Below are 13,247 nucleotides of genomic sequence, written 5' to 3'. Positions count from 1 at the left end.
AAAATTCCGTCAACTCTCCATTAATTATTAGTACGTGAGCCACACATATTAGATTAAAACATAACTCGCTGTTAATTGTTAGTATGTGAGGTTAACTTTATCTTCTTAGATTCACGTGTGAGCCTCTTGTGCTAACAATTAGTAGAGAGTTGATGAAATTTCAATTTTTGGCCTAAATCCAACAGACTTCCCTTGGGCTTAAATACTAATTTTGTTTTTATTTTTATTTTTTTATCACATAGACTATTTTCCAACTAGCCTATCACCATTAATCCAATTAAGCCTATTATGTAAATAGAGTTTTAAATGGTTGTAATTATTAAAAAAATGTTGAAACAAAATTTTTATTGGTTGAAATGTGAATGAAATAAGGGATTCACCATAAATGAATTAAAAATAAATTTGACATTGATGTCAAATTTAACTCTAAATCACCAAGCCTTCAAATTTAGTTAGCAAATAACATTTCAGTTGGAAAGACTTTTGATGTCAAATATACACAGTGACATACAATCTAGAATTTTGACATCATCTTTAGAGATGCTTCAAAAAAACAAAAGACTAGTAAACTTACGTAGTCGTATAAGGCTACTTTAATGTATTTAAACATATATTTGAACCTTTCACATGCCCCATTTGAATTTTGACATAGTCCACACGTCTCAATTAACGATTAATGTTTTTTCTCTTTTGGCTAGCCGTCTCCCAATTAGACTGCTTCTTCTAGCGCCTACTTCCAAGGAACAAATCCAAACCCCAAGTCCTCCAGGTCCCCGACACCTCTCTTTTTTTTTTCTTTTCTTTTTTTTTTGAAAACTTAATTTACTTATTATTTAGTCCCCCACACCTTTATATATACATACACATTACAAACTCTCCCTCATCACCTCACAATTCCAAACGTCTCAAATCTCTTTTCTTTTCTTTTCTTTTTCATCCGATATATACCCAATATACAAAATCCATTAAAATTAGAAATGAGGACCTCTAGCAAAGCAAAGAAGCAAAGCAAGTTCATGTACATTATTTGTGCACCCGTTAGGATCTTAACCAAGGCAAGAAACTTTTACGTGAGGGGCCTGGAAGATTATGCCGGCAAGGTGGGTTCTGGTGGCGGTGGTGTGAGTGGTTACACTGCTTCACAAGTTTTGCCCAGGAGCTTCAGCGTCAATTCTTCGAGTTCTAATGACGATGAGGACTTGAGTCAGCTTCTAAGAACGGCGTCGTCCAAGAGAAGTAATGCAGAGAAAGAGAGAGAGAACAATAATATTAAGTCTGTTGGGAGATCAGATTTGCACAGAAGACCAATAGTTAGACAACCCACAAACACTACGAATGGAATGGGGTTGAGGAGTTACAGTGTTGGGTTGAAGATGGGAAGAATTGATGAGGAGACCGCTTGTTCTTTTAGGGAAGATGAAGTGGATGTGAATGCTGATTTGTATCCGAGAAGCAGAAGCCATGCTGTTCGGAGAAGAAATGTTGGGTTTGCATAATTAGCCAGCCAAGAACTGATTTCTGAAATATTTTTTTATTTGGATGTAAAAACAAAATGAATTCATTCCAATTCTTTGTTTGATTTTTTGGATGCCAAATTATTTTCGATACAGTATTAGAGTTAATTTGAATTACCCTTATTGGCCGCAAATTTGTACTTTCTAATTCCTAATTATATTTAAAAATGCTACTCAACGGCGAAGCCAGGAATTTTTCACTGGGTGTGCTAGCTTAAAGATTTCAATCTTCTATAAACAAAGAAATTTGATACTATATTTTTCATATTATTAGTTAGCTTAAGGAAATTTTCACAAAGTGAGTCAAATAATTTTTCGTTATTAAGAAAATATGTGTTAAAATTCAAACAAATCTAAACTTGAAACATATACGTACAAGCAGTGTTCTAAAAATCGCTCTAGGCGGCCATGGTGGAAGTCCGCTGCGATTTGGGACAGATCGTTTGAAAAATCGGCGAGGACCTAGGCGCTCTAAACGTCGTTAGGCAGCCTTTTAGGTGGTCTGAAATTCTTGCCGTCGCACAAGGTGCTCTGTAACTCTCCCCACCACAAAAGGCTTTGCAACTCTTGCCACCTCGAACTCTCATCGCATCTGCAACTTAAAATTTCCAACTCCCACATTGCATCTCACATCTCGCATCTGCATCACAAACTATGGTTGCTTGCTAGAGGTTTCTGGAGAGAGAGAGAGGGGAGAGAGGTTTTGAGTTTTTGTGTCATGGGCTCATGGGAAGAGAGAGGATCCTCTAATCACATATGTTCATTGTACATCGTGCGGCCAGTTTTTGTCATGTATTGTTTATATTCAATTTTAAATAAAGAAGTTTACAATAATTTATGACTACATGATATATGATGAACGAATGTGTTTGGAGGATCCCCATGATCCTCACAAAGAGGATTCGGCTAAGATCCTCCTGCTCACGGGAAGAGTGAAAAATTAAGTAGAAAGAGGGATTTTTGTTTGACTTTGCCACATGTGTGATTTTTTCATGACTAAAACATAAGGGAATAAATTTATTTTTTAATGGGGAAACCAAGTCCAATTAGTGGTGGGCACGGTGCAGTTCGGTGTGATTCCACCCCTAAACCGAAAAATACCTACGATTTGGTTTGGTGCGGTTCCGCTTAAAAATATTACTAGAACTGTACGGTTCGGTCTACACTGGTTCTGATTCGGTTCTTGGCAGTTTACGGTTCCAAATACTAAATTATTTGAACACCAAATCATCGTGCATTCAAATACATCTTCTAAAATTGATTATATTAAGTTGCATACAACACATATCCTTTTTAATGCAAATGTCTTTGGTCAATACCACCAAGTCAACAAAAAGAGACAATTAAAAGAAATATGCATTGGTCAGTCAACAAACAAAAAAAAATTCAAGAACTCAAAGCAGCATTAGTCTCCTGATATTGGTAGCAGCAACAACAACAGCAAGCAAAAAGAAATATTCAAATAGCATTAAAGGAAATATGCATTGGTCTCTTAATATTGGCAGCAACAACAAGCAAAAACAAAAATCCAAATGTCCTTGGCAGTGGTAGATTCTCTTTCAAACAGCAGCTCCTGTACACAATCAAACAACATATAATCAAATCAAACAACTTATTTCAGAGAGCAAGCAAAATCAAACAACTTCTTATTTCAGAGAGCAAGCAAACAACATACATCAAACAACAAGCTTACAATTCAAATTAGTAAGGAAGGTGCTAAAAAACTAAAGTTACATACATACCATCAATAGTAAAAGGTGACAAGTTAGGACTGAATAGTTTCTGAAGCTTCAATGCTAGATGTGCCACCATTCCTTTTTTCTAGAACATATAAAAATCAAGAACTCATTAGAAAATAAGAAAGTAAGCACACATACATCAACACCTTGTAATCTCTCATCCTTGTAAAACACCAGCCCACCCCTCTCGCTTCCCTCCCCTTCTAAGTTTTAATCCAATTTTCAATACAAACAACAAATCCATTCACACATATACTAAATTATAGAAATACACATTCATACATAATGTGTGGGCATTGTCCTTAACAACCCATGTGATTTTGATTCTCCGTAACGTTGTGTTACCAATGTCGGTTTATAAAATCCAAACCCATGAAAACCCAACCCACCCGCATAGTATTAAAACAAGCTTTTATCTTTAATGCATGCCACATGGCATGCTCTTAATGGATGCAAGTTAGAATTTTGTGGTTTTTCCCACACCTTAGCATTTTGATTTCTAAAATATCATAAGCCGCTTTCTTTCTCCAGAATCCCTAACTTCAATTCTCTCCGTTGCATCCTCCATAGCCACTCCATTAAATTTCTTCTAAGATTCCTAGTTTTCTATGCATCTTTGTTGGTATTCCAAGCATGTCGGCTCGGCCTACGGGTTGAGGGTAAACCCCGCCCAGTCTACCCAATGTCTAGCCCTACCCTTTAATTCTTGGCATAAATAATATATGCTCTTATTGATTACCAAAAGATGGTAGTTTTAAGTGATACTATTACAATTTAGGCTGCACATCACTCAATACGAGCTAACCTCACAAGAATACAGTAGTACGACCACAAAACAAGAGTAAATTTAATTTAGCCCAAGAGAAAATGGAAAACTAGTAGAACTCAACCATATTCCTAATCTCAAATATGAGGAAAGATAGAGAAAATACCAAGGAGGGAGGACGAAAGACGAAGAGTCGTGAGCTTTCGCGGAGGAGGGATGACGAGGGTCATCGCATAAAGCTGAGGTTGTGGGCTGCCTGAGGAATCGCTGATAAGAGGCCATGAATGAGGTGGTCAATTGAGTGAAAAAAGAATGACAGTCTAAAAGTGTGAAATGGGGGATGTGAGGCCGTGAGTGAGGTGAGGGTGAGGTGGGTGAGCCCTAATTGGGATGGGATGCTTTGCAACTTGGTGAAACTAATTTTTCAACCTTTTATACCATGATATGTGTGTATATATATAATTAATTTATATATTATTAATAAAGCGGTTAGGTTTGGTTCTAGCTGGCACTTGTTCATTCGAAACCGAAATCGGTTTGAACTAGTCCGATTCAGTTTTTTACTCAAGTTGACTTTTCCGGTCAACACGGTTCTTTTCGGTTTTTTTCATACGGTGCAGTTTATGTCCAATTGTTTTTCAAATGAAAAGCAAAGTCCAACAATGATTAATATAATGGGGTGAGTAAATGTTACAAAATTAACAAAAAAAAAAAGTCCTAAAATTATACACATATACTCATAGTTTATAATATATTATAAATTTATGTAAATCCACCTAGGCCGCCTAGGCGTCCATCTAGGCCCCGCCTAACCGCTTAGGCCCTAACCTGCCGCCCAACTAGCGCTTCGCGCTTTTTAGAACTTTGTGTACAAGAAACAATGAGAAAAATGATATAAGAAAAAAGAGATGGTTTGTGAATAGTATTATATAGTTTTATATAATTAAAGTGAGAGAACTAAGATTAGTGACTAATTATATATATGGTGGGCTACATTAAATTTCACTGAAGGCTACTTGGGTAGCCCTTAATGTGGTTTCGCCAGTGCTTACTAATTATTTGTACCATCATTTGTATCATATCCCTAATGAAGCTCACAAATGTTGGTGGACCACAGAAATGTTCTCCTAAGGTCCTCATTTTGAGGACCTGTGAGGTCCTATTTCATTTCAACCCTTAAGATTAATCTGACTATGAAATAATCCAAAATATGATATTATACCTGTTACAACATAACAAAATAATAAGAGCTTCAGGCGTGAATGTCAAATATCTGGTATGTTGTAACAGGGATAATATCATATTTTGTTATTATCCCTGTTACAATATTATTATTTTGTTATGTTGTAACAGGGATAATATCATATTTTGGATTATTTCACAGTCAAATTAATCTTAAGGGTTGAAATGAAATAGGACCTCACAGGTCCTCAAAATGATGACCTTAGAAGAGCATTCTTGTGGTGGACCATACCTCTATTAGATAAATGATACAAAAAATAGTACAAATACGTAATAAGTGTAGCTCACTCAATTATATTACAATTGGATTGGTTTTGCCAAGATGTTAGTCAATTGTCCGAAAATGATACGGTTCGTTATTAGTGGCATCAAAGTAGGAAACAAGAAGGTGGATTTTATTTATTGACAGCATTGAACAAGTCGTCAAGCAATGAGCTACGATCTGCCTGCCGGCCTGACCCTACTAGCCATATGCAATGGAATTGACTCTGTAAATTACTTCCTTTTCTTCCCTGTTTTAATTAGTTACACTTTTTTATAAAATAAAATAAAATTTCTTAATTCAAATATATTTTTAATTAATCAAATTTTTCTATACAAAGATATATTTCCATACAAAGGGTTTGGAAGAAAAATTGGTTACGAACTCGCTACTTTCGAGATTCAAACCTAAGGTCTCTCACTTACAAGTAAAGACTAATACTGCTAGACTAGGATTGGCAACGGCTCGGTTTGGGACGGAAATGCTATGTCCATCTCCATAACCATGAAAATTAATTATATTCATAACCATAAATTAACCAATGAGGTTTATCCATAATCATACCCATTGAATAATGGATTTCCCATCAATTAACGGTTATTTCCATCTTCGTCAATATAAACAATGTATTTGTTCAGTTAACACACTATAATTTAGTAAATACTATTTTCGTCATTAAATATCCACAAATTTCTTGATTGTAAGACTCTTGAAAAGAGATGATAAACTTGGAATATTTTATAAAATGATTCAATGAACGGATCTTGTAGAGTAGAAAAATTAAAGCATTGAATTTAAAGTATTGATGATGTTGGCTCATCTTTGACATCTCCCACAAGCACCATTGAATTCTCATTGATTTTGATTCAAAACTTTTGAATTTTTCGACAAAATGCAATTCACATAATGCAACTTTTGTATTCTTAAGGTAATGAGTTCGGTGAATAACGATTATAAATATATGGGAGGCCTTTAAGGGAAAGGATCCCCTTTTTTTTTTTTTTTTTTTTTTTTTTCTAAATAATAAAAATGGGGATAGTTGTGAAACCCACACCACATCGAACTTTAACAATACCTACTATCTATTTTTCACGTTGCACCTCATGGATCATCCTTGCAAAAGATTAGCAAAACCGAAAATATTTGAGGCATCTATTTGAGTTTTAAAAAAAAAAAAATTGACAAACACTTTGTTCTAAGAAAACATATAAATTTCATTGTGATAATTAAAAAGGCAGATGATTTCGAATTAAATAGAATTTTTGCAAAGATAATCTATGAATCGAGACTTACAAAATAGACTGTTCAGATTGTTGAAGTTCGATGTAGAGTGGGTTCGACAACTAAGCCCCATTTAAAAAGAAGATGGGGATCCCTTCACTTAAAGGGTCTGTGCATAGGTTTTAGAGGCCATGATCACTCATATATCGGATCTACACCATCACCACATTTATTCTACTCGCCGATCGAGTTCGGTGGCAAATTGGTACGCTCGCATTCACTAGAAAGACATAGTTAGCTCATTAGCCATTTACTCTGCGCATCATGCAAGCTAAGTAGTTTTTAAGTTCAACAAAGTTTTCCCTTTTACTCCTAAAGAGAATGTTGTGATAAAAGGGGATGAGAATAAAATACAAAAGACCAGTAAACCTAGTTGTACAAGTCCACTCTAATATATTATACACTTATTTAAACCTTTCACATGCCCCATTTGAATTTTGATATAGTCCACACGTCGCAATTAACGATTAATATTTTTTTCTCTTTTGTACTAGCCGTCCCAATTAGACTTTCTAATGCTTACTGGCTACTTCCAAGAAACAGTTCCAAACCCCAAGTCCCTCAAATCCCCCACACCCTTATATATTCGTACACATTACAAACTCTCCCTCATCACCTCACAATTCCAAACCTCTCAAATCTCTTGCCTCTTCTCTTTCCATCCCATATATACGCAATACAAAATCCATCAAAATTACAAATGAGGACCTCTAGCCAAGCAAAGAAGCAAAGCAAGTTGATGTACATCGTTTGTGCACCCATTAGGATCTTAACCAAGGCAAGAAACTTTTACATGAGGGGCCTGGAAGACTATGCCAGCAAGGTGGGTTATGGTGGCGGTGGTGTGAGTGGTTACACTGCTTCACAAGTTTTGCCCAGGAGCTTCAGCGTCAACTCTTCGAGTTCTAACGACGATGAGGACTTGAGTCAGCTTCTCAGAACGGCGTCGTCCAAGAGAAGTAATGCAGAGGAAGAGAGAGTGAACAATAATATTAAGTCTGTTGGGAGTTCAGATATGCACAGAAGACCAATAGTTGGACAACCCTCAAACACTATGAATGGAATGGGGTTGAGGAGTTACAGTGTTGGGTTGAAGATGGGAAGAATTGATGAGGAGAAGGCTTGTTCTTTTAGGGAAGATGAAGTGGATGTGAAAGCTGATTTGTATCCGAGAAGCAGAAGTTCTGCTGTTCGGAGAAGAAATGTTGGGTTTGCATAATTAGCCAGCCAAGGACTGATTTCTGGAATATTATTTTATTTGATGTAAAAAAAACATGAGTTCGTTCCAATTCTTTGTTTGATTTTTTATGCCAATTTATTTTCGAAAATGTAATTTACAGTGTTAGAGTTAATTTACCCTTATTGGCCATAAATTTGTACTTTCTAATCCTAATTATATTATTTTCCTTTGGATTGATATTTGCCAAGATATTAGTCAATTGTCCGAAAATGATGCCTAATTCGGCCTGACCCTACTATAGCAGGATCCAACGGAATTGTACTTTCTATAAAAAAAAAAATTATCTTTTTGTTGGGTCAATATGTATTTTTAATTAATTAATTATTTTTATACAAATATGTAATTACATACAAAGGATTAGAATATTTGTTACGAACTCGTCACTTCTTAAATTCAAACTTAAGACATTTTACTTACAAATAAACAAGAATACTACTAAATTATAGTACTCATGACATTATATTTTAATTGTTAACTTGAGTCTAAGTCTGATATATAATAGGAGGGGATCGAACCAATTGGGCCAAGCCTTCCTCCCCTACGTACGTTTTTCTAAGGGGCTCTCCTATTAGAAGTTATTGAGCGCGACAATTATATTGTCACCTGATATTATTAATCAATGTGTTATAATTTTAGTAGACGACATGGTTGATTTGTTATTAAATTAAGATATATTTTAATATGATATCAATGATATATTATAAAAAAAAATGGACATTCATGCTCGTGTTCTAACATGAGTAAATTAATTATTGCATGTAAATCGGCTGGAAAGAGCTTGGGTTTAGATTGAGTTTGACTCATTTTTGGCTTGTCAAATCTCCTCTCGTGCAAGAACAAGCCAAACCTATATTCCGCTTGATATAAAACAAACCAAGCTTGAATGTTGATATGTTGGGCTTGTAAAGCTCGTGAACAACTTTTACGAAAGAGCTCAACCTAGATTTTATTAAATAACATTTCTTGGGATAAAAAAATAGGAAATTTTAACGAAAAGTTTCCGCTATTGTTCATTTTAACGAAAAACTACATTTTTACACTAAAAAGTCAATCCTAGTACTATTCACTTTACCCTTTATTTTGCTTTTATTGTTAAAACTCAAAATTTTCAAGCCATTTTCAATAGTTTTCTTTTTAAAAAATGATGTTTGAGATTTTGGTTTTCATTAGTTTTCTTTTAAAAAAATGATGTTTGACTTTTCCTTGTAACACGGAGCTTGATATACTATATCCCCTATAAAATATATAAATAAAGGAAAAATTATGTGATCGTCCTTAAGTACTATATATGAAATATTTTTGTTATATTGTTTGTATATTATATATTCTATTAGTAAAATGTGTTGCCAAATTGCAAATTTGTGTTATAATACCAGACCATCTTATTTATAATAAATAGCTCGATACAACTTAAGTTCGTTGTTGAGCTATAAATTTTAAAGCTCGGCTAATAGAAGAAGGAAGCCAAGCATGGCTAATGTTTGGAAATTAAATTAAGTAAGTCAAACTTGAGCAAAGTGAAAATCAGTTTGGCTCGGTTTGTTGCTGGCCCTACAATGTGACAGTCACACTAAAAAAATTTATTTTTCGTTAGAAACTAAGAAGTTGTTAATTAGATGAAGCTTTTGATTACACTGTTATTGTAAGTATTTTATTGTTTTGGTTACAAAGGGACCCAAAGCCCAAGCAGAACCACTAAACAAGGAAGAACATCAGCCCAAAAGGCTTACACAAATAGCCTGAGTCCTAGCAACCCCAGAAATATCATCTAGAAGTAAGCCACCAATTGAAGGAGGAGGGTCATCCAAAATAACATAGCCTAGGTCCAAAGAAAAACTCAACTTTGCCAAATCATCAGCAGCCATATTCCTTAAATTATTAAATTATAGATTTTTTTATGATAATTATTTATATAATAAATAATAATATAGTATATCATTCGTGTCTCTATTATAGCACGGCGAAATAAAAAGGTTCGAATGAAATCCAATGAGAAAAAAAATAATTGAGTAATCAAGTGATTACAACCATATAACAAAGAAGCCAATGGATGCAACTCATGCCTAGTACATTTGACAAGTGACACTAAAATAGTAGAGTCAGATTCCACAAGTATTCTCCTAGCACCCTTTTCCAAAGCCATTTTCAAACCTAAAAAGAGATCATACAGTTCAAAGTCAAGGGCTTCTCCTACTTCCATATAAGCCAAAAAATCCCCAATCCAACTAAGTACTCCTCTTGAACCGATAGCACGATTTTTCCCTTGGCGAGAACCATCAATAATCAATTTCAACCATCCCTCGTTTGGAGAAACCCAAGCCAAGTTTTCAAGAATTTTGCGGAGCTTAGAATGACAAACCTTATTAGCATCAATCCACTCCCAAGCATACTTTAGAATAGTGTTCACAATGTCCAAGGAAGCTTGATAGGATGGATTGAAGATGATACAATTTCTCCACTTCTAAATATGCCAACACGCAAACCAAAAAAAATTACATCATTCTAACCCTCGGTGACGGAGAGTTTTACAATGTATGTTAGTAGCAATCCATCATTCCAGGTCTAAATTGAAAGTATAGCGGATATTACTAGGAACCTTCAACGAATTCCAAAACAGCTTTAGCTTTAGAGCACTCATTCAAAAGGTGAATTAAATTTTCAACAGGACCACTATATATATATATATATATATATTATCTCGAGTGACCAACCAAGTAAAGACCTTTAATTTTGGTGCTACTTGTGCAACTTCCAAAGTGGAAGCCAAAGAGATTTAGGGAAACTCTCAGAAGGAAAGAACAACTCATAAGCAGATTTAACACTAAAAGTACCTTATTAATGAGTGAGATTCAAACTTTCAAAAATAATAATAATAAAACCTGCTTCCAAAATGTCCTAGATCAAATACTAATACTAATTGATACTTCATATTTGTTTTTTGTGCATAATTTTCACGTTATGGTTTCCTATACCCAATGAAGGTATGACTTGGGAAAGAGATCCTCTCCAGATCTCTTCCCCCAAGGTTACTGGATCCAGTGATTTGGGCTTTTCAAATTTCATCCAACGGTAAAAAATTATCACAGCTTTTCAGGGGACAAAACAGGTGAGCCATTAGATAAAATTTGAAAGATTAAATGCCCTTGATGGAAGAGATCCGGATAAAATCTATTTCCATATGACTTATAAAACAAAAGATTTTGCGTCAAAGAAACAAAAACATCACAAAATACTAGTAGAACAATAGAAAAAGGCCAAACCTCAACTTTGGGAAATTTGGGAGGGTCACCTTTACCCTACTATGATTAATTTATTATATTATATGCTTTGCTCATGTTGTTTTCATTTAACACCATTCTATTATATACTATACATATATTATATGCTTTGCTCATGTTATTTAATAGCATTCCTCTTCACTTATAAGTGAGAGGTTTTATATTCGATTAAGGCGAATTTGAACCATATTATTGCTAGCTCATTGTGAAGCTAAACCCACTCCTATCCCTCTTAATATAGATTACATTGATTTTTATATGTATGTGTGTGTGTGTGTCTATATGTATAAACTATACATATTCCGATCAATAAAAATATACCATACAAATATTTGAGTACCTTTCACATGTCCCATTAGATTTAGAATGTTGAAAAAGTCCACCCGTCACTATTAGTGATTTCTCTTCTCTTCGCCTTGCCGTCCGTATTGGACTGCTTCTACAGTTGTACTGCCTACTTCCAAGAAACAAGTCCAAAACTCAGATCCCTTAACACCTTTATATATCCACACATATCAGGAACTCTCCATCAGCTCACAACAACATTTTCCACTCTCTTTTCTTGTTTTCAGCCAAACCCCAATATACAAAATCCAGATCAAAGTTATGACGACGAGCAAAGCAAAGATCTTAACAAAGTAACCAGAGTTGCAGAGAGAAAATTAGAGAGAAGACGAGAGATATTGCATTGATAGAATGATTTCTTGATACAAACATTAAGCCGCAATCAGCCTTTTATACCTCTCTAGTAGCCTAACAACCTTTCTTATTGTGTAAGCTACTTATAACCATCCTAACTAACTCTCAACAGTAATATTGATGACATGGCAGATTAAGTGGCATTTCCTTGAGTCAATATCAGTCAACATCCCCCCTCAATCTCAACTAGGGTAACTGAGTTTGAGATTGAAATAATGTCGAGTGAATGTTGGACTGTGTAGGCCTTTAGTAAGAACATCGGTTGTCTATTCATCGGTAGGTAGATACTCAACCAACAAATCACCATTATGCCCCTTTTCTCGAACAAAATGATAATCCGTATCAAGGTGTTTAATTCTCGAATGATACACCGGATTAGCACTAAGGGTTGTTGCTGACATATTATCACAGAATATTGTTGGTTGAATAGGTAATGCAACCCCCAAATCTTTCAAAAGCAACTGAATCCATGCCACATCTGTTACGGTATGTGCAAGTGCCTTGTATTCTGCCTCTGTAGAACTTCGAGAGACTGAGGATTGTTTCTTTGATTGCCAAGAGATTGGATTTCCCCCAAGATTTACCACATAGCCAGTCACAGACCTTTTTGTGTTCAAATCGGTAGCCCAATCAGCATCAGAGAATGATATCAAATGAATATCAGTATCAGCTGAATATGTAATTCCACATTCTGCAGTGCCTTGAAGATATCTAAGAATCTTTTTCACAGAAGTGAGATGTACATCTGTTGGAGCAATCATAAATTGACACACTGAATTCATAGCATAAGCTATATCCGGGCGTGTAAAAGTAAGGTATTGTAGTGAACCAACCAAACTTCTGTACAATGTAGAATCCTGCAATGGTGTGCCCTCATTCAATAGCATTTGATTGTGTGGTTTGCATGGAGTATTTGCAAGTTTGCAAGACTCTATTCCAGCTTTATGAATAAGATCTTTAACATACTTTGATTGATTCACAAATATGTCTCCATTCTCCTTGCAGTGAATATGGAGTCCCAAGAAGTAGGTAAGTCTTCCCATATCCTTTAAGTCAAAAACACCTGCCAAATCTTCAACGACTTGTTGAACTTTACTAGCATATGAACTTGTCAAAATGATGTCATCCACATATAGTAAAAGAACCACCACATCCTTGTCATCACTTTTCACAAATAGACTTGTGTCAGATGAAGATGCAACAAATCCCAAAGCTCTTGTGAACTT

General features: G+C 35.0%; 2 protein-coding genes and 1 long non-coding RNA gene across 3 annotated transcripts; 2 read left to right on the top strand and 1 right to left on the bottom strand.

Moving 5' to 3' along the window:
* The first annotated feature begins 869 nt into the window (after positions 1 to 869).
* On the top strand, positions 870 to 1,579 carry LOC137728197 (uncharacterized). The gene has a single exon (XM_068467059.2). It carries the CDS (start codon positions 978 to 980, stop codon positions 1,494 to 1,496), a length of 519 nt encoding a protein of 172 aa, XP_068323160.2. The 5' UTR covers positions 870 to 977; the 3' UTR covers positions 1,497 to 1,579.
* A 1,321-nt stretch (positions 1,580 to 2,900) lies between these two features.
* LOC148693583 (uncharacterized) lies at positions 2,901 to 4,408 on the bottom strand. Its single transcript, XR_015951957.1, has 3 exons — positions 4,186 to 4,408; positions 3,257 to 3,335; positions 2,901 to 3,087 (listed from the first exon to the last, which is right to left on the bottom strand). It is a non-coding gene; the product is annotated as an uncharacterized LOC148693583 (long non-coding RNA).
* A 2,994-nt stretch (positions 4,409 to 7,402) lies between these two features.
* Positions 7,403 to 8,223, top strand: LOC137728196 (uncharacterized). The gene has a single exon (XM_068467058.2). It carries the CDS (start codon positions 7,505 to 7,507, stop codon positions 8,021 to 8,023), a length of 519 nt encoding a protein of 172 aa, XP_068323159.2. The 5' UTR covers positions 7,403 to 7,504; the 3' UTR covers positions 8,024 to 8,223.
* The last annotated feature ends 5,024 nt before the right edge of the window (positions 8,224 to 13,247 follow it).

Source organism: Pyrus communis, chromosome 10 (genome assembly GCF_041283825.1).
Source record: "Pyrus communis isolate YQ-2024b chromosome 10, ASM4128382v1, whole genome shotgun sequence".
NCBI lineage: Eukaryota > Viridiplantae > Streptophyta > Magnoliopsida > Rosales > Rosaceae > Pyrus > Pyrus communis.
Note: the sequence above shows the minus strand (reverse complement) of the source record. Positions and strands in the feature narration are given on the sequence as shown.